At 42.3% G+C, this 17,861-nt stretch overlaps 1 protein-coding gene across 1 annotated transcript in view; it reads left to right on the top strand.

The window, feature by feature from the left end:
- Positions 1-17,553, top strand: part of TLCD3A (TLC domain containing 3A) — an 83,936-nt gene extending 66,383 nt beyond the window's left edge. Inside the window, exons 3-5 of the mRNA XM_077296373.1 lie at positions 5,903-6,119; positions 10,018-10,113; positions 13,204-17,553. Of these exons, the coding sequence (XP_077152488.1) occupies positions 5,903-6,119; positions 10,018-10,113; positions 13,204-13,473 (583 nt within the window). The 3' untranslated portion in view covers positions 13,474-17,553. The remainder of the gene's footprint in view (positions 1-5,902; positions 6,120-10,017; positions 10,114-13,203) is intronic.
- The last annotated feature ends 308 nt before the right edge of the window (positions 17,554-17,861 follow it).

Here is a 17,861-nt window from a genome sequence, read left to right as displayed (position 1 = left end):
GCATTTAGAATACCTAGACCACCCTCTCTCCCGTCTAATCTAGCAGCAGATGTTATAGTCTCTTTCTACCCCAACTGGCTAAGGGACTCTTTGCTGGACACTGCCAGAGAATCAAGATTCCGTTCTTCCCCTTATAGTCACTTGTTCTTCTACAGAGACTTATGCAAGGTTACTCTACAAAAACGAAAATCGTTTCAGCATGCCACTCACAGATTGCAGCAGGCTGGAATACAGTACAACTGGCTCCAGTGCTCTAGCCTAAGATTCCGTTTTGCGGCAAAATGGCATACCTTTACTTCTCCAGATGGGGTGGCGGACTTCCTGGACCGTGCAGGGTTAGGTCCTCCCGGGCCCACTTCTGGCCCTTCGTCTAAAGCTATACCAAAGTGAGAATTTAGAGGGACATTTTTCATCTTTCCGTTTAATCCACGTCACAGCCTGTGTTTGAACCGAACATTTTGCCCACAAGATCCTAAGGTCATCTGGAGATGACCTGGAACTGACAGGCCTTCATATGTTATTCAAGTCTACTGGACAGCTTTAGAATATTATTGTATTACGTATGTCATTGCATTCTTTAACCATTTCTTTTTATTCTAGGTTTTTCTCTTCTTTAAGCTACAGCGTATTGTCAAAGCGGATCTAACCAAGTTTATACACAGTTTTCATACATTCCTTACATACATGGGGAATCATAGCGTTACTAATATTTTATAGGGCCTACTATCGTGTTTCAGCCATACTGTTATAGCATTACATATAGCCTACTGTCACTCTAAAGTTTTTACTTTTCTGGTTCAAGAGAGCTACTCGTATCATTTCCTAGATTAACGTTTATTCTACTTAAAATCTACTATGTATTATTTTATGATGCCACATCTATCTTGTAAATTTTTACAATACTATGATTGCCTGTATCCCCTATCTTCATAGGGGATCTTTCCCTATACTCGTATCCCTCCCTTTACCCTCCCTCCCTTTCCTTGTCTACCCTTCCCTGTTTAAAAAGTTAAAATCAAATAAAGTTTGTTGAAAAAAAAAAAAAAAAAAAAAAATCCCACGAAGGACAACATCTGCAAGGAGTTTGTGTGTTGTGTGGGTTTCCTCCTGGTACAATGGTTCCCTCCAACATGTCAAAGACTGATGCGAAATTTAGATTGTGAGCCCCATTGGGAACAGCGATATTAGTATTAGTAACACTGTTCTAACCCCTTTTCGACATAGTAATAGTAACAGTACTGGTACATTCCCATATGCAAGAAACAAAACAGTCCGTAATATGGACCGAAAAAACAGACGAGTGCCATGAGACTGTCATGCGAGTACAAGGCGATTTTCACACTTAGCATGCGATTTACATCCGAGTGCATTGCGATTGCTATCAGACTGCAATGCGATTTTAACATGAGCTTTTACATACAGCAGTTCTCTGTCATTTACATATCGTTTTCAAAGGAAATATTTGTCAAAATATTGAAGCTGTTGAAGCTCATCAAGAGAATGCCAAGAGTGTGCAAAGCAGTCGTCAAAGCAAAAGGTGGCTACTAAAGAACCTAGAATATAAGACATATTTTCAGTTGTTTCACACTTTTTTGTTAAGTATATAATTCCACATGTGTTAGTTCATAATTTTGATGCCTTCAGTGTGAGTGTACAATTTTCATAGTCATGAAAATACAGAAAAATCTTTAAATGAGAAGGTGTGTCCAAACTTTTTGTCTGTACTGTATATATATGTAATGTATGTATGTGTGTGTATATATATATATATATATATATATATATATATATATATATATATATATATATACAGTATATATATATACATACATACATACACTCCCTGACAGAAGTTGTGTCGCTTATCCATGTTATGTAAATAAAAGCTTATAACCTGACGTTAAATTCATCCATTGGTTGTATAAATTATTCTTTTGAAAAAAGAAACCATCCGAAATGTGGTTTAGGTTAAGAAAATAAATTAAAATCAATGCAGAAATATTGATCAGTTAATGGACACAAAATGGTCAGATTTTGGCATGACAAATGTTTTGTCGCCCACAGAGAGTAATGTGATATTCAAACAAATAATTAACTTAAAATACAAATATATGTTGCATAGCATTGGTGAATGAAGTTGTGGTGCTATTAGAGTCATATTTAATATTTTGTGTGACTTCCATGAGCTTGAAGGACTGCATCCATGCGGCTCAACAACGATTTATACAATTTATTAATGAAGTCATCAGGAATAGCAAAGAATGCAGTCTTTTACATGCCTCCCAGAGTTCACCCAGATTCTTTGGTTTTGTCTTCCAAGCTTCCTCTTTCATCCTACCCCAAACATGCTCAATGATGTTCATGTCTGGTGACTGGGCTGGCCAGTCCTTGAGCACCTTGATCTTTTTTGCCTGGAGGAACTTTGTTGTAGAGATGGATGTATGAGATGGAGCACCATCCTGCTGCAGAATTTGACCCCTTTTAAGATTTGGCATATAAGAGGTAGCTAATGCTTCTTGATATTTTAGACTATTGATATTGCCTTTCACCTTGAAAATGTTTTGCATACCCCCATACTGAAAGTAACCCCAGACCATGATCTTTCCACCACCAAATGTAACTGTTTTCTGGGTGTATTTTGGACCCATACAGGCTCCAGTAGGTCTCCTGCAGTATTTGCGGTGGCTGTGGTGTAATTCTACTGAAGATTCATCAGAGAAATCCACCTTCTGCCACTTTTCCAGCGTCCATCTGTTTAGCAGGCTGTGGGACTTCGCAAATGCCACACGGTTTTTTATTTGCCTTTTGTTTAGTGCTGGCTCCTGGGCACTAATTCGACCATGGAGGCCATTTCGAGACAGAATCCTACAAACTGTTCTAGTTGACACAGGGACTTGAGGTGACCAGGCCTGTTGGAGCTCTTCTGCAGTGGAAGAGGGGCTTGCTTTGGATTTTCTAACCAACAAACGTTCCTCCTGTGCAGTTGTCTTGCGGGGTTTGCTAGACCTGGGCTTGTCAAAAACATCTCCAGTCTCTTGAAATCTTTTTTTAATTCTTTGTACTTGACGCTGAGACACATTAAAGGTGCCAGCCACCTCTGCAGTGGATCTGGTCTTCAGCCTCTTGATAATCCAGGCTTTGGTCGCAGGGTGGATTTTTGGCATGTTGTCAGAGCTCAAGTTGCAGTTCAAGTGAATATCTGGGGTGCTGGGTTTCTTTTTATACACACACTATTTAACCAATCATTTCCTGAGCACAGGTGAGGATGTAAACTAGGATACTTGGGTGCATTATATGACCAGGCGACTGAACTTTTGTCTTGCCAAAGTCTGACCATTCTGTGTCCATTAACTGTTCAATATTTCTGCATTGATGCCAATTTATTTTCTTAACCTAAACCACATTTCGGAGGGTTTCAGCTTTCAAAAGAATAATTTATACAACCAATGGATGAACGTCAGGTTATAAGGTTTTATTTACATAACATGGATAAGGGACATAACTTCTGTCAGGGTGTGAACTTATTCCAGTTTGTCTTGTCCGTACCTATCCTTGAATGCATACAAAAGAAAGAGGGTGGTTCTCCAGCAAAGACTAATCCCATTAAAAGTGGAAAAAACCTTCTTTATTACAGTAGTAAAAAAAAAAAACATTGGTCACCATGAAATTCCATAATACATAACCAACGCATTTCAGCTAGAAGCCTTTTCCATGATATGGCTCCTCTTCCCTCATATTCCATGGCTCCGCCTCCCTCATATCCCATGTCTCCCCCTCCCTCATATTCCATGGCTCCTCTTCCCTCATATTCCATGGCTCCGCCCCCCTCATATCCAATGTCTCCCTCATATTCCATGGCTCCTCTTCCCTCATATTCCATGACTCCTCTTCCCTCATATTCCATGGCTCCTCTTCCCTCATATTCCATGGCTCCGCCCCCCTCATATCCAATGTCTCCCTCATATTCCATGTCTCCCCCTCCTTCATATTCCATGACTCCTCTTCCCTCATATTCCATGGCTCCGCCCCCTCATCCAATGTCTCCCCCTCCCTCATATTCCATGGCTCCTCTTCCCTCATATTCCTTGGCTCCGCCTCCCTCATATCCCATGTCTCCCCCTCCCTTATATTTCATAGCTCCTCTTCCCTCATATTCCTTGGCTACGCCTCCCTCATATCCCATGTCTCCCCCTCCCTCATATTCCATGGCTCCTCTTCCCTCATATTCCTTGGCTCCGCCTCCCACATATCCCATGTCTCCCCCTCCCTCATATTCCATGGCTCCTCTTCCCTCATATTCCTTGGCTCCGCCTCCCTCATATCCCATGTCTTCCCCTCCCTCATATTCCATGGCTCCACCTCCCTCATATCCCATGGCTCCTCTTCCCTCATATTCCATGGCTCGTCTTCCCTCATATTCCATGGCTCCGCCTCCCTCATATCCCATGTCTCCCCCTCCCTCATATTCCATGGCTCCTCTTCCCTCATATTCCATGGCTCCATCTCCCTCATATCCCATGGCTCCTCTTCCCTCATATCCCATGGCTCCTCTTCCCTCATATCCCATGGCTCCTCTTCCCTCATATCCCATGGCTCCTCTTCCCTCATCCCATGTCTCCCCCTCCCTCATATCCCATGGCTCCTCTTCCCTCATATTCCATGGCTCCGCCTCCCTCATATTCCATGGCTCCGCCTCCCTCATATTTCCATGGCTCCACCTCCCTCATATCCCATGGCTCCTCTTCCCTCATATTCCATGGCTCCACCTCCCTCATATTCCATGGCTCCACCTCCCTCATATTCCATGGCTCCTCTTCCCTCATATTCCATAGCTTCGCCTCCCTCATATTCCATGGCTCCGCCTCCCTCATATTTCCATGGCTCCACCTCCCTCATATCCCATGGCTCCTCTTCCCTCATATTCCATGGCTCCACCTCCCTCATATTCCATGGCTCCACCTCCCTCATATTCCATGGCTCCACCTCCCTCATATCCCATGGCTCCTCTTCCCTCATATTCCATGGCTCCTCTTCCCTCATATCCCATGGCTCCTCTTCCCTCATATCCCATGGCTCCTCTTCCCTCATATCCCATGGCTCCTCTTCCCTCATATTCCATGGCTCCTCTTCCCTCATATTCCATGGCTCCACCTCCCTCATACTTCCATTTCATTCCTCTCTTCCCTCATATTTTGGCCTCTGCACAAATGTACCATGCCTGATACTCACACTGCAGCAGCCCTGTACTTACCAACGGATGAAGTCACCGCCATGCTGCTATTGTGGCTGCTCCTCCTGTCCACGATCTTCACTGCCTTCTCCTCTGGTCTCCGCTCCTTGCCCTCCTCTCAACCCAGAACATGTAATGCTGGAAGTGAACAGTACAGCTTCCGGATACCGCGCCTGGCAACAGAGGGTAAATGGAGCATAAAATGGCGCCTGGCCACACCTACAGCTGTGAATTGGGCAGCCCTCAGCTGGTGTGGATACAGTGATCAAGAGAGGGTCGTCCTCCGACCACTGTCTCCTGTGCCCTAGGGCAGCCGTGTTTGCAGACAGTAAGTGCCATGTAGTGACTGTTACACACCTGTAAAGTAAAATGGCAGCCCCCAGTGGCTGCATTAAAAATATATATTAAAAACCCATAAATATAATTTAATAGAACATAGGTTAAAACAACTTATGTGATTTTTTTTTATTTTTTAAATAATAAAAAAGTGCCACCTTACCTTCAATCAAGTTATCAAGGAAGTCTAGTAGTCCAGCAGTTTGTTTTCTACAAAGAAGTACAAGATAATAGTACATCTTACAAAAATGAAAACAAATAACTGGACACGAAATATTCAATTCTGAGCATTCAGAGGATAAAAGTATTCAACGATACTGTATTTTTTCCCCACAGACACTGGCTGGCTACAGCATATATATGGTTTGTAATCCCATACATGGTGTACGACACATATGCAATGTATCTTCGCCATTGGTTTAAGTGTAAAGACAGCACAGTCTTAAATGGGAACGATCACTTTTCTGCTGCAATGAACAGCCTTCTGAAGAAGGAATTCCTAATGCTTGTCCATCACATATCCATCCTGACCATCCTTGTGCCAATCGGACTGGTAAGTGACCCAAACATGAATGTGTTCATTTATGGTAGTATGCCATTGTCGTAATAGCAGAAAATGTGAAAGAAACGTTTTATTGCATTATTTTTCCCCAAAATCGGTGTCATTCTTGTCCATTGGCTGTATGTGGTTCTAAATGGGACTAAGCTATAACCCCACACACAACCCATGGACGTTAGTGGTGCTGACATTTTTTTCAATTGTATTAAAGGCTTTTAAAGGAGCTTTCCAGGCTTGTGCAAACCACTGTGTGACTGCAGACTGCTGAATCGCGACAGCATCCGGTGCGCACACTTACATAATTCCCCGTTTCTGCATACTTACGACCACACGCTGACTAATCTCGTCTGGCTTCTCTCCATAGAGGAGAATTGAGAAGAGCCCGGATGAGTCGAGTCTGCACATGACTGCATGTATGCAAATGCCAATACCGGGGAATCGGGACAGTGTGCCCACCACACGCTGTCAGCAGTCTGCAGTCATAGAGGCCCAAGCCCGCACAACCCTTTAAGCCAAGTTTCAAGTTGTGCTTGTTTTCTGTTCCCAGAGATCAATGCGCTGTGTAAGCTCATTAGACAATTAGATGAGTGCATACTATTTATTTCTTACTTCTTCATTAATTTCCTAATTCTTATATAAGATTACTATCTATATCATTGTGGTGCACTGTATATATATATATATTTATATATCTATATATATAATTGTCTAAGGGGTACTTCCGTCTTTCTGTCCTCAACTTCCGTCACGGAAATCCCGCGTCGCTGATTGGTCTCAGCAGCTGCCTGTCATGGCTGCCGCGACCAATCAGCAACGGGCACAGTCCGATTAGTCCCTCCCCTACTCCCCTGCAGTCAGTGCCCGGCGCCCATAATCCCCTCCAGTCACCGCTCACACAGGGTTAATGGCAGCGGTAATGGGCCAAGGTGTAACGCACTCTGTTACCGCTGCTATTAACCCTGTGTGTCCCCAACTACCGTATATACTCGAGTATAAGCCGAGATTTTCAGCCCAAATTTTTGGGCTGAAAGTGCCCCTCTCGGCTTATACTCGAGTCATGGTCGGCGGGTGAGGGGGAGAGAGGACTGTCGCATACTCACCTGCTCCCAGCGCTCCTAACGCTGTCCCAGCCTGTCCCATGGTCTCCCACGCTGCCGGTCTTCCTCTATTCAGCGGTCACGTGGTACCGCTCACTAAAGTAATGAATATGGATTCCACTCCCATAGTGGTTGAGCCGCATATTCATTACTGTAATGAGCGGTACCATGTGACCGTTCATTACAGGAAGAAGCTGCGGTACCATGGGACAGGCAGGGACAGCGTCAGGAGCGCCAGGAGCAGGTGAGTATTTCATAGTCACCTGTCCGCGTTCCATCCGCCAGCACCGCTCTGTCTTCCCGTCCTCTTGCTGTGACTGTGCAGGTCAGAGGGCGCGATGACGTATTAGTGTGCGTGCCGCCCTCTGCCTGAACAGTCAGTGCGGAGAGACGGGACGCTGAGGAGCAGCGACGAGAGGTGAGTATGTCATTTCTTTTTTTATTGCAGCAGCAGCAGCATTACATATGGCACAATGCTATATGGAGCGTCTATGGGGCCATAAAGAACTGTATGGAGCATTATATGGGGCCTCTATGGGGCCATAACTGCATGGAGCATTATATGGGACATGTATGGGGCCATAACTGCATGGAGCATCTATGGGGCAATAACTGCATGGAGCATCTATGGGGCCATAACTGCATGGAGCATTATATGGGGCATCTATGGGGCCATAACTGCATGGAGCATTGTATGGGGCATCTATGGGGCCATAACTGCATGGAGCATTATATGGAGCATCTATGGGACCATAACTGCATGGAGCATCTATGGGGCCATAACTGCATGGAGCATCTATGGGACCATAACTACATGGAGCATTATATGGGACATCTATGGTGCCATAACTGCATGGAGCATTATATGGGGCATCTATGGGGCCATAACTGCATGGAGCATTATATGGGGCATCTATGGGGCCATAACTGCATGGAGCATTATATGGGACATCTATGGGGCCATAACTGCATGTAGCATTATATGGGACATCTATGGGGCCAAAACTGCATGGAGCATTTTATGGGACATGTATGGGGCCATAACTGCATGGAGCATTATATGGGACATCTATGGGGCCATAACTGCATGGAGCATTATATGGGGCATCTATGGGGCCATAACTGCATGGAGCATTATATGGGGCATTTATGGGGCAATAACTGCATGGAGCATTATATGGGACATCTATGGGGCCATAACTGCATGGAGCATTATATGGGGCATCTATGGGGCCATAACTGCATGGAGCATTATATGGGGCATCTATGGGGCCATAACTGCATGGAGCATTATAAGGAGCATCTATGGGGCAATAACTGCATGGAGCATCTATGGGGCCATAACTGCATGGAGCATTATATGGGGCATCTATGGGGCCATAACTGCATGGAGCATTGTATGGGGCATCTATGGGGCCATAACTGCATGGAGCATTATATGGGACATCTATGGGGCCATAACTGCATGGAGCATTATATGGGCATCTATGGGGCCATAACTGCATGGAGCATTATATAGAGCATCTATGGTGCCATAACTGCATGGAGCATTATATGGGGCATCTATGGGGCCATAACTGCATGGAGCATTATATGGGGCATCTATGGGGCCATAACTGCATGTAGCATTATATGGGACATCTATGGGGCCAAAACTGCATGGAGCATTTTATGGGACATGTATGGGGCCATAACTGCATGGAGCATTATATGGGACATCTATGGGGCCATAACTGCATGGAGCATTATATGGGGCATCTATGGGGCCATAACTGCATGGAGCATTATATGGGGCATTTATGGGGCAATAACTGCATGGAGCATTATATGGGACATCTATGGGGTCATAACTGCATGGAGCATTATATGGGGCATCTATGGGGCCATAACTGCATGGAGCATTATATGGGGCATCTATGGGGCCATAACTGCATGGAGCATTATAAGGAGCATCTATGGGGCAATAACTGCATGGAGCATCTATGGGGCCATAACTGCATGGAGCATTATATGGGGCATCTATGGGGCCATAACTGCATGGAGCATTGTATGGGGCATCTATGGGGCCATAACTGCATGGAGCATTATATGGGACATCTATGGGGCCATAACTGCATGGAGCATTATATGGGCATCTATGGGGCCATAACTGCATGGAGCATTATATAGAGCATCTATGGGGCCATAACTGCATGGAGCATTATATGGGTCATCTATGGGGCCATAACTGCATGGAGCATTATACTACGTGGCTGGGCAATATACTACGTGACTGGGCAATATACTACGTGGCTGGGCAATATACTAAGTGGCCGGCCAATATACTACGTGACTGGGCAATATACTACGTGGACATGCAAATACTAGAATACCCGATGCGTTAGAATCGGGCCACCATCTAGTATATATATATATATATATATATATATATATATATATATATATATATATATATATATATATATATATCTGTGAAGTCATTAGCATGTCCGGGGTCTCCAATCTGGCCCATACAGGGGTCTTTTGACTAATTAAGTGACCACTACAGTATACTTGTAATATTGTGATGGGCATTATGGTAACATTGAGGCATGAGGACATGCATCCAAGACAAAATGTAAGCACGGGTTTGTGCTCACTATACAAACCACCATGTAAATCCCAAATACCAGAAGCTGTAGTCTCATACTTGTCACAACACGCTGGCATACCAGGCATTTCTCCCCGCCAGGTCTTACACATCGCATATACTCATCTCAATGGTCTTTACAATTTTATTTGCTTCTCTTTTGCAGTTTATTAGAGGAGATATTGGCGATTTTTATGTTGGCTGTCTCCTAGTTGCAGAACTGAGCACACCATTTGTATCCCTTGGCAAACTTTTAATACAGGTAGGTGTCAGGGTTCAAGGAGTTAATCATACAATGGCTACTGTCTTTTGAGCAATTTAAAATCCTCAAGCAGTTGCAGAGTCTTATGCTTGAGGGGCTCTATACTTTTAACCCTTAATTACAAGCTTCTTTTTTAATACATAATTACGATATTCTTTCTTTTACATTTTGACAAACAGTTTTATTTTTACCAACATTGCTGCATGATATTTGCTGCATTTTATTATATTTTGGCCCTGTTAGGGGGTACTTAAACAGCATAGAAAGTACTGTAGTAAATTATATTTAATTTTTTTGCAGTGTAACCATAGAAAATTATGATTTTTAGCAGTTTGTTTATACTGTTCCACATTATACACTAAACCTATTGAGTTAATTATACAGATCATTGCACCTTGTGAATATAATATGTATAATATATAATATAAGTCTTTTGTTTTTATGTATTGTATGTGTATTAACCCCCGGAGCTTTTTTCATTTTTGCGTTTTCGTTTTTCTCTCCCCTCCTTCCCAGAGCCATAACTTTTTTTTATTTTTCTGTCAATATGGCAATATGAACGACACCATTGGTTTCACCATGTTGTGTACTAAAAAACGGAAAAAGAATTCCAAGTGCGGTGAAATTGCAAAAAAGTTCAATCACACATTTGTTTTTTGTTTGGGTTTTTTGCTAGGTTCACTAAATGCTAAAACTAACTTGATATTATGATTCTCCAGGTCATTACGAGTTCATAGACACTAAACATGTCTAGGTTATTTTTTATCTAAGTGGAGAAAAAAATTCCAAACTTTGCTAAAAAAAAATAAAAATAAAAATTTTCATGATCTCGGGTTGGTTGAGAGCTTTTTTTTTTTTTTTGCGTGCCGAGCTGACGTTTTTAATGATACATGTTGGTGCAGATATGATCTTTTGATCGCCCGTTATTGCATTTTAATTCAATGTCGCGGCGACCAAAAAAACGTAATTCTGGCGTTTTTAACTTTTTTTCTCGCTACGCCGTTTAGTGATCAGGTTAATCCTTTTTATTGATAGATCGGGCGATTCTGGACACGGCGATACCAATTATGTGTATGTTTGATATTTTTTTTGTTTGCTTTATTTTGAATGGAGCGAAAGGGGGGTGATTTGAACTTTTATATATTTTTTTTCATATTTTTAAAAACATTTTTTTTACTTTTGCCATGCTTCAATAGCCTCTATGGAAGGCTAGCAGCTGGCATAGCCTGATCGGTCCTGCTACATAGGGGTGATGAACAGATCGCCCCTATGTAGCAAAATGACTGCATTGCTATGAGCGCCGAACGCTGGGTGGCGCTCATAGGAATCTGGCATCAACAACCATAGAGGTCTGCTGGAGACCTCTGGTTGTTATGCCGACGCACCGATGACCCCCGATCACGTGACAGATAGCCGGAAGCGCTTGTTAAATGCTGCTGTAAGTTTGACAGCGGCATTTAACTAGTTAATAGATGCTGGTGGATCGCGATTCCGCCCCCGCGCCTATTGCAGGCACATGTCAGCTGTTGAAAACAGCTGACATGTTTCGGCTTGGATACGGGCTGACCGCCGGAGCCCATATCAAAGCCGGGTACTGCCATCGGACGTAAGGGGTTAAAATGCATTTATATGGTGTATTTATGGGTTTTTGGGGGGGGGAGGGTGAGGACTTTTTTTTACTGCTTTAATTTGATTTTATTATATATCTTAAATGATATATCCCTATGAACTCATAAAATATCCCAATAGATAAATTACATTTATTTTATGATATAATTGTTACTGTAACTGAGGCATTTATGCGAACCCCGATTACAGTGGAAAAAATTCACTGTCATGACACAGGTCACTTACAGAGATGATCTGGATCTGCCAAGACTCAGCAGCTTTGCTATGAAAGGCCGACCTTCGCATTCATGTGTTCACCGGGTCTAAGGCCGGGGTCACCCTTGTGAGTTCAATGCAAGAAACTCACTCGAGTCTCTCGCATTAAGACCAGCACTGCCGCCGACACTAGGGACCGGAGCGTTCAGTTGCATAGAAAAACATGCAGCCGCACGCTCTGGTCCTGAGTGCCAGCAGCAGTGCTGGCACTCGCATTGAATTCGCAAGTGTGACCCCGGCCTAATAGAAGCATCGGCATAGCAGGCATTGTAGCTATGTAGACTAGAAAAGAGGAGACAGAAATAGTAATAAACTGCTTCTGCCTTCCCCTTAGGGCTCTGGCTGTTTCTGATAGATTGCAGGCATACGGTGCCTTTTGGCAGCGTTTTTTCTACTCTGAAATGGGCCAAAAAGGCTAGGGAATCTTTATGCAAGCTAACTCAATGACAATCCTGAAGTGTTGTGCAAATTATCAGTAATTTTCCTTTGAGAATTTCAGTGTGTTTTATTCTGCAGCATGTCAATTCTTTGTGCAGATTTTTAGCATTTTTCACCCATTGAATTCAGTTGAGTCAGTTAAATCCGCAGTAAGAACGCAGGTATCAAAATGTTTGCGGATTTGCCGAGTTTTTACGAACTTCCTTTGGTGTTTGCCACGCTGTCATGTGTGACAGTGTGGGAAACACCAGCAGTTCTCATCGGCGGTAACGTTACCGCCGGTAAGATCGTTACCGTCTGTCAGAGTGCTTCGGGGTCACACTGTCAGATGTCAGCGTGACCTCGCAGAGATACTGTAACCCGCAGTAAAAAGCTTACCGCAGTTCAGCAGGCAACAGCTGATGAGAGACTACTACTACCATCAGGCTATGTCTGCTGTCGCTCATAACAGTGATAGCAGACGCCCCTGATTGGATAAGTAGTCTCTCCTTAGCAGGCGCCTGTGCTCAAGCTTAAAAAAATAAATAAAATAAAGCATCTAAAATAATTAAATTCAAATTCAAATAAAAAACACATTACACTCACCTAATGCCAAATCACCTATGCCCTTGTCCCCTGTAAACAATATATAAGGGCTTATATAGTGTTTAGCATTTGTAAATGTAAAGTTATGCCATAATGTGATACTTTAGGTTTAGTGACCCCCATAGACAATACGTTTAATGTGACTGGCATTCATACTAATACAATGTATTTTATTTCCTACAGATGAACTTGCAGAACTCCTTATTGCACAAAGTGAACGGTGCTTTTGTCCTGCTCACATTTTTCGCCTGCCGTATCCTGCTGTTTCCTTTCATGTACCACGCCTACGGGAAGCAGTTTGGGATTCCACTATACAAAGTGCCCTTCAACATCCCCCTGCACTGCAACATTACAATGGGCACCATTATGGCCCCACAGATATATTGGTTTTGGCTTATTTGCCGAAAGGCCATGAGACTGTACAGCAATTCTGCCTCCAACAAGGACCGATAACGTTTAGTATATGAGCTGCGGCCGTGCTGTATGGCTGGGTTCCTCCTGGAGTAAGTAGAAGGGACTGGGCTACTACTCAGCGATTGTGTTACAGCCTCGCTACTCGCGCAGCAGTCCTTTACGTGGAGCTGTAGTCCAGGACAGGGACTACGCCATATGTATTGGAAGCCAAGCATTATGGAGCCTTGTTACAAGCTTCCACGCCACACAAACACTACATTTTAGCTACAAAAAGATGGTTGCTTGATAAATCACAATGTGATTTTCTACTGAATTGCACTAAATTTGTAATGGGTAATGAAAGCACAAGAATGTACATTATTATTTTCAGTAAGGATAAAACTGCATTTTTCTGGATGAGTAAGAAATAGTTTGCGCTACCGGAAGCTGTTTTTTTTCCATTTAATAAGGGGATGGGAACGGCTTAGTCATCCAGGACAGTTAATAGGTTCGGATGGTAAATAATTTACAATTGTCATTGGCTGTAAAATGGAGAAAGCTAAACAAATCCCGTCTGATCCTATGTAGGATGTGTTTGGTTGGGATTTTATAGCAGGTGACTATATCATGTACTTGTTTTTAATTAGTTCGGAAGTGGTGATCCAATTTCACACTGTGGGCTTTGGGCAATAATCTAATGGTTTTGTTAAAATGTGACTTCATTAATATGTTAATTTCTAAACCTGTTTTAATGTAATATGAACCTATGAACTTTGGTCAGTAACTAAAATGACCATACACTTTGCATAGTATTTACAAGAGCTTGCCGTACGTGCAAAAAATATTAATTTGTTACTGTTTTATCATCTGAAAATATTGTGATACTGAAGACTGATGGCTGATTTCAGCAAACCTGTAGGAAAAACTTCTAAAAAGTGTATATCTTTATTATACACTGCCCCCTCAGGCCTGCAGTCAGCATTGCAGGTCATCGGTTTGGCCAGAGTGCCCTTTAAAGAGCTGTTCCGGCCTCCTTCCTGCTCTATTTTAAAATCCATGTTAAAAAGAGAACCCATAGGTCAGATTTACTAATATTTGGAAAGTCATAAAATGTGCCCAATTTTCTCACAAAGGCTCGAGCTGGATGATTTGGGGCATCTTAGACACGCTACAGCACATATGGGTTCATCTAAATCGCACTAATATACTTCAAATTACCTCTTGTCGGGCAAGTTGCAAATAGTGTTAAAATCATATTTATCTTTAAAAATGTCCCCATGTGCAGTATAAAAATACAAAAGAACACCCAATGACCTGATTTCCAGCAGTTACAAATAATCATTTTACTACAATGGGCCTAATAATTGTAGTTAATTAGTTAATGGGTATTTCCATCTTTAAACGCAATTTGACAGATTTTGCTATGTAATCTGAGAGCACCATGATATAGGGTCTGAGACAGTGATTCCAATGATGAGTCACTTATTAGGCTGTGTGTTGCTTTTTCAATAAAATGAGTGTTTTATCAATAGGAGATTATCACTACAGAACAGCTGGCCTTGTGCATCCTAGTCCAACCCTGCTTTAACCACTGATTACCAGATTTCTGTTAATTAGTGGTATGGATGGGGTAATACACAGATCAGCATTGTGAGCACTGCTACATCTGCAGCAAGAAAAAGCTGATTGTATCAAAATGACAGCATGCAGACCAGCAAGTGACACATCACTGGAATCAGGGTATCTGCCCCTACATTGTGCTGCTCTTGGAGTACATAGCAAAAATCGGATGACAGATTCCATTTCATATTTTATGTACATACAGTTTGATTACTTTGTTATATTGATCCTGGATTACGGCTTGTAGAATATGTCTGCGCTGCTGGTTTTCATTAGAAACAGGGGATGGACAGACACCCCTAACAGAGCTCCAATAATGAAGTGGCGCAGTTCGCATTCCCCACATCATTATTGTACTATCTGGTGTAAAGATGATATTTTCCAGAATACAAATGGCTAGAGCAAGCTACATACAGACATTCAGCCAGGAAGAAATTCTGTGAGATTTCAGCTTTCAGTCCTGCTGAATTGTGAATGCAGCTCTGGAGTGTCATCCTGGCCGTAAATCAGGGTCAATACAAGAGAAGCAATGCAATGTGTATACTAAGTTACTCAATGACATGTAAGCTGCAAAAATGTGTTTATAGGTGAAATATACTGTAACAAGTGGGGTTGGTGGCCATAATCTTTACCTTTGCAGCCATCTTTAGAGACAGGGCTTAGGGCGGTAACATTTTTAGTCCATATTTTAACCACTTTTTTTCCCTACAAAATAAAAATTTTGTAATATTGCCTGTTTTCAGCAAAATAAGTAAAAAAAAAAATTGTATAAATGTGCTGTAGATCACAACCTGACAACAAGATAAAAGTGGGATCTGATCCTGGTGTCCGGAATAACTATTGTTAAGTTGTCATTATGAAATCATTTTTTAAAAGCCAATAATCCTGAATATTATTCACTTATTGTATTCTGTCATGTACTGATATATATGGACTAATATATTTTTTATAGGTGAATATGTATATTTAGATATTTATGATATAGAAAGATCGATTTATTTATAGGTGACTTAGTTACGTTGTTTGATTCCATTGACAACACAAAATGCAGTAAACTAGTTCTGATTCCCTGAGTAATAGCGCAGGACATCTTGTGTGATAAATGATAGAACGCAGATGCTCTCTTAGGCATCTGAGATTGAGATTTTTGCAGAAATAGGTAGAAAACAAAATTCTGCTCCAAGTACTCCAAAAGCATAAGGGCTGATTCAGATGTTCGATTTTCTGTAGGAGATCAGAGTGTGGCTGAGTGACATCAGTTTTTCTTGTACGTGGAGAAAAAAATTTCATGGACCCGTTGACTTGCGTTGGCATTTTTTAGCCCTCTGATCAAAATCGGTATGTCGCCGCCATTTTTTGCGAAAAATCACCGTCATGTAAATGGTTCCTTCTTTAAGGAGTTGCTACCTCTGCTTAAAGGGAACCAATTAGGCCCCTTTCACACATCAGTTTTTTGCCATCAATCGCAAGCCGTCGAATTTTGAAAACTGATGCCACCGGATCCGTTTTTTTCTCATAGACATGTATTAGCAACGGATCGCCTCACGTTTCATTAATCATTCACCGGATCCGTCGAAAATTGTCTGGCGGCTAGAGACAACGGATAAAGTAACTTTTTTGTGTACGTCGAAAAAAACAGACAGCGACGGATCCGTCGCCGTCCGTTGTTTGCTAGAATGGAAGCCTATGGTGCCGGATCCGTCAAATGATGGAATCTGGCGACGGATTCTGTTTTTTTAACTGAGCAAGCTCCGATCCAATTAGCCAGATCTGCTAGTCGGATCCGTCCAAAAACCGGATCCGTCGAGCCAACGGATTGTGACTGATGGCAAAAAACTGATGTGTGAAAGGGGCCTTAGTGACACTGCTACTGTGCAAGCACGGAATGGTGTGTAAAACAATATAAAAGATCCCTACCACAGTGCCATCTGTTGCACCGAAATTGTCTTTGCTGCTCATCCTGTCTCCCATCACCTCTGCTCTCCACTCTCAATCAGGAGACAAAAGGCAGTGCTGGCGAGAAGAAGCGAAGTGGAAGCGCACCAATACGCCCAAAAGCGAACCAAATTTGCATATCAATGAAATTTGAATAAGGGTGAAATAAATGGCGCTATAATAGGCATCTTCCATAATATATTTCACTGCCGTATCCCGCATTACCGTTTCTGGTGAAGGTTAGTGTTCATGACAGATTCCCTTTGAACCATCTGCCCAATATATGACTGACCCAAGGGAAGCAACCGCTAATGCATACTTAACACGTCAGCATTTTTTAATTGATCCCAGATTGCGTTTCACATTGTCTTTTTATGGCAGTTTGTTTTCATGTTAAGTAGAAAACTTACTTTACGCACAGTTTCTATTGGGCACATATAAATACTCCGTCTGCCATAATTTTACCGTTACATTCAACTAAACATGTTTATTGTGTAATAAATCTACTATTTTTCCTCCTCTCTAATGTGGAGTTATAGAAATGTATTTTAAATAAATGAATAAATAATTTTATTTTGTCTGTTATCCTGTGGAAAAGGGCAGGAAGCTATACATATCTATGTGCGGACGTTATTCGGTGGCACTGCACTTCTAATGGAACACACTGGGTGGCTGGCTGGTGGCTTCACAGTTTGCAATTTGCTTCATTAAAGTCCTTGGTGACGGCACCAAATAGAATAAGCAAATGGGAGCCCTGTTCTCCGTATAACAGAGGATCCTATAGGTACGAATTCCAACCACTATGCATTTATGGCATATCCTGTGGATAGACCATCAATGTGCAATACGACTGTACCACTTTACGGCCTTATTCAGGCATTAGCAAAAAAATA

Source organism: Ranitomeya variabilis, chromosome 3, assembly GCF_051348905.1.
Source record: "Ranitomeya variabilis isolate aRanVar5 chromosome 3, aRanVar5.hap1, whole genome shotgun sequence".
Taxonomy (NCBI): domain Eukaryota; kingdom Metazoa; phylum Chordata; class Amphibia; order Anura; family Dendrobatidae; genus Ranitomeya; species Ranitomeya variabilis.
Note: the sequence above shows the minus strand (reverse complement) of the source record. Positions and strands in the feature narration are given on the sequence as shown.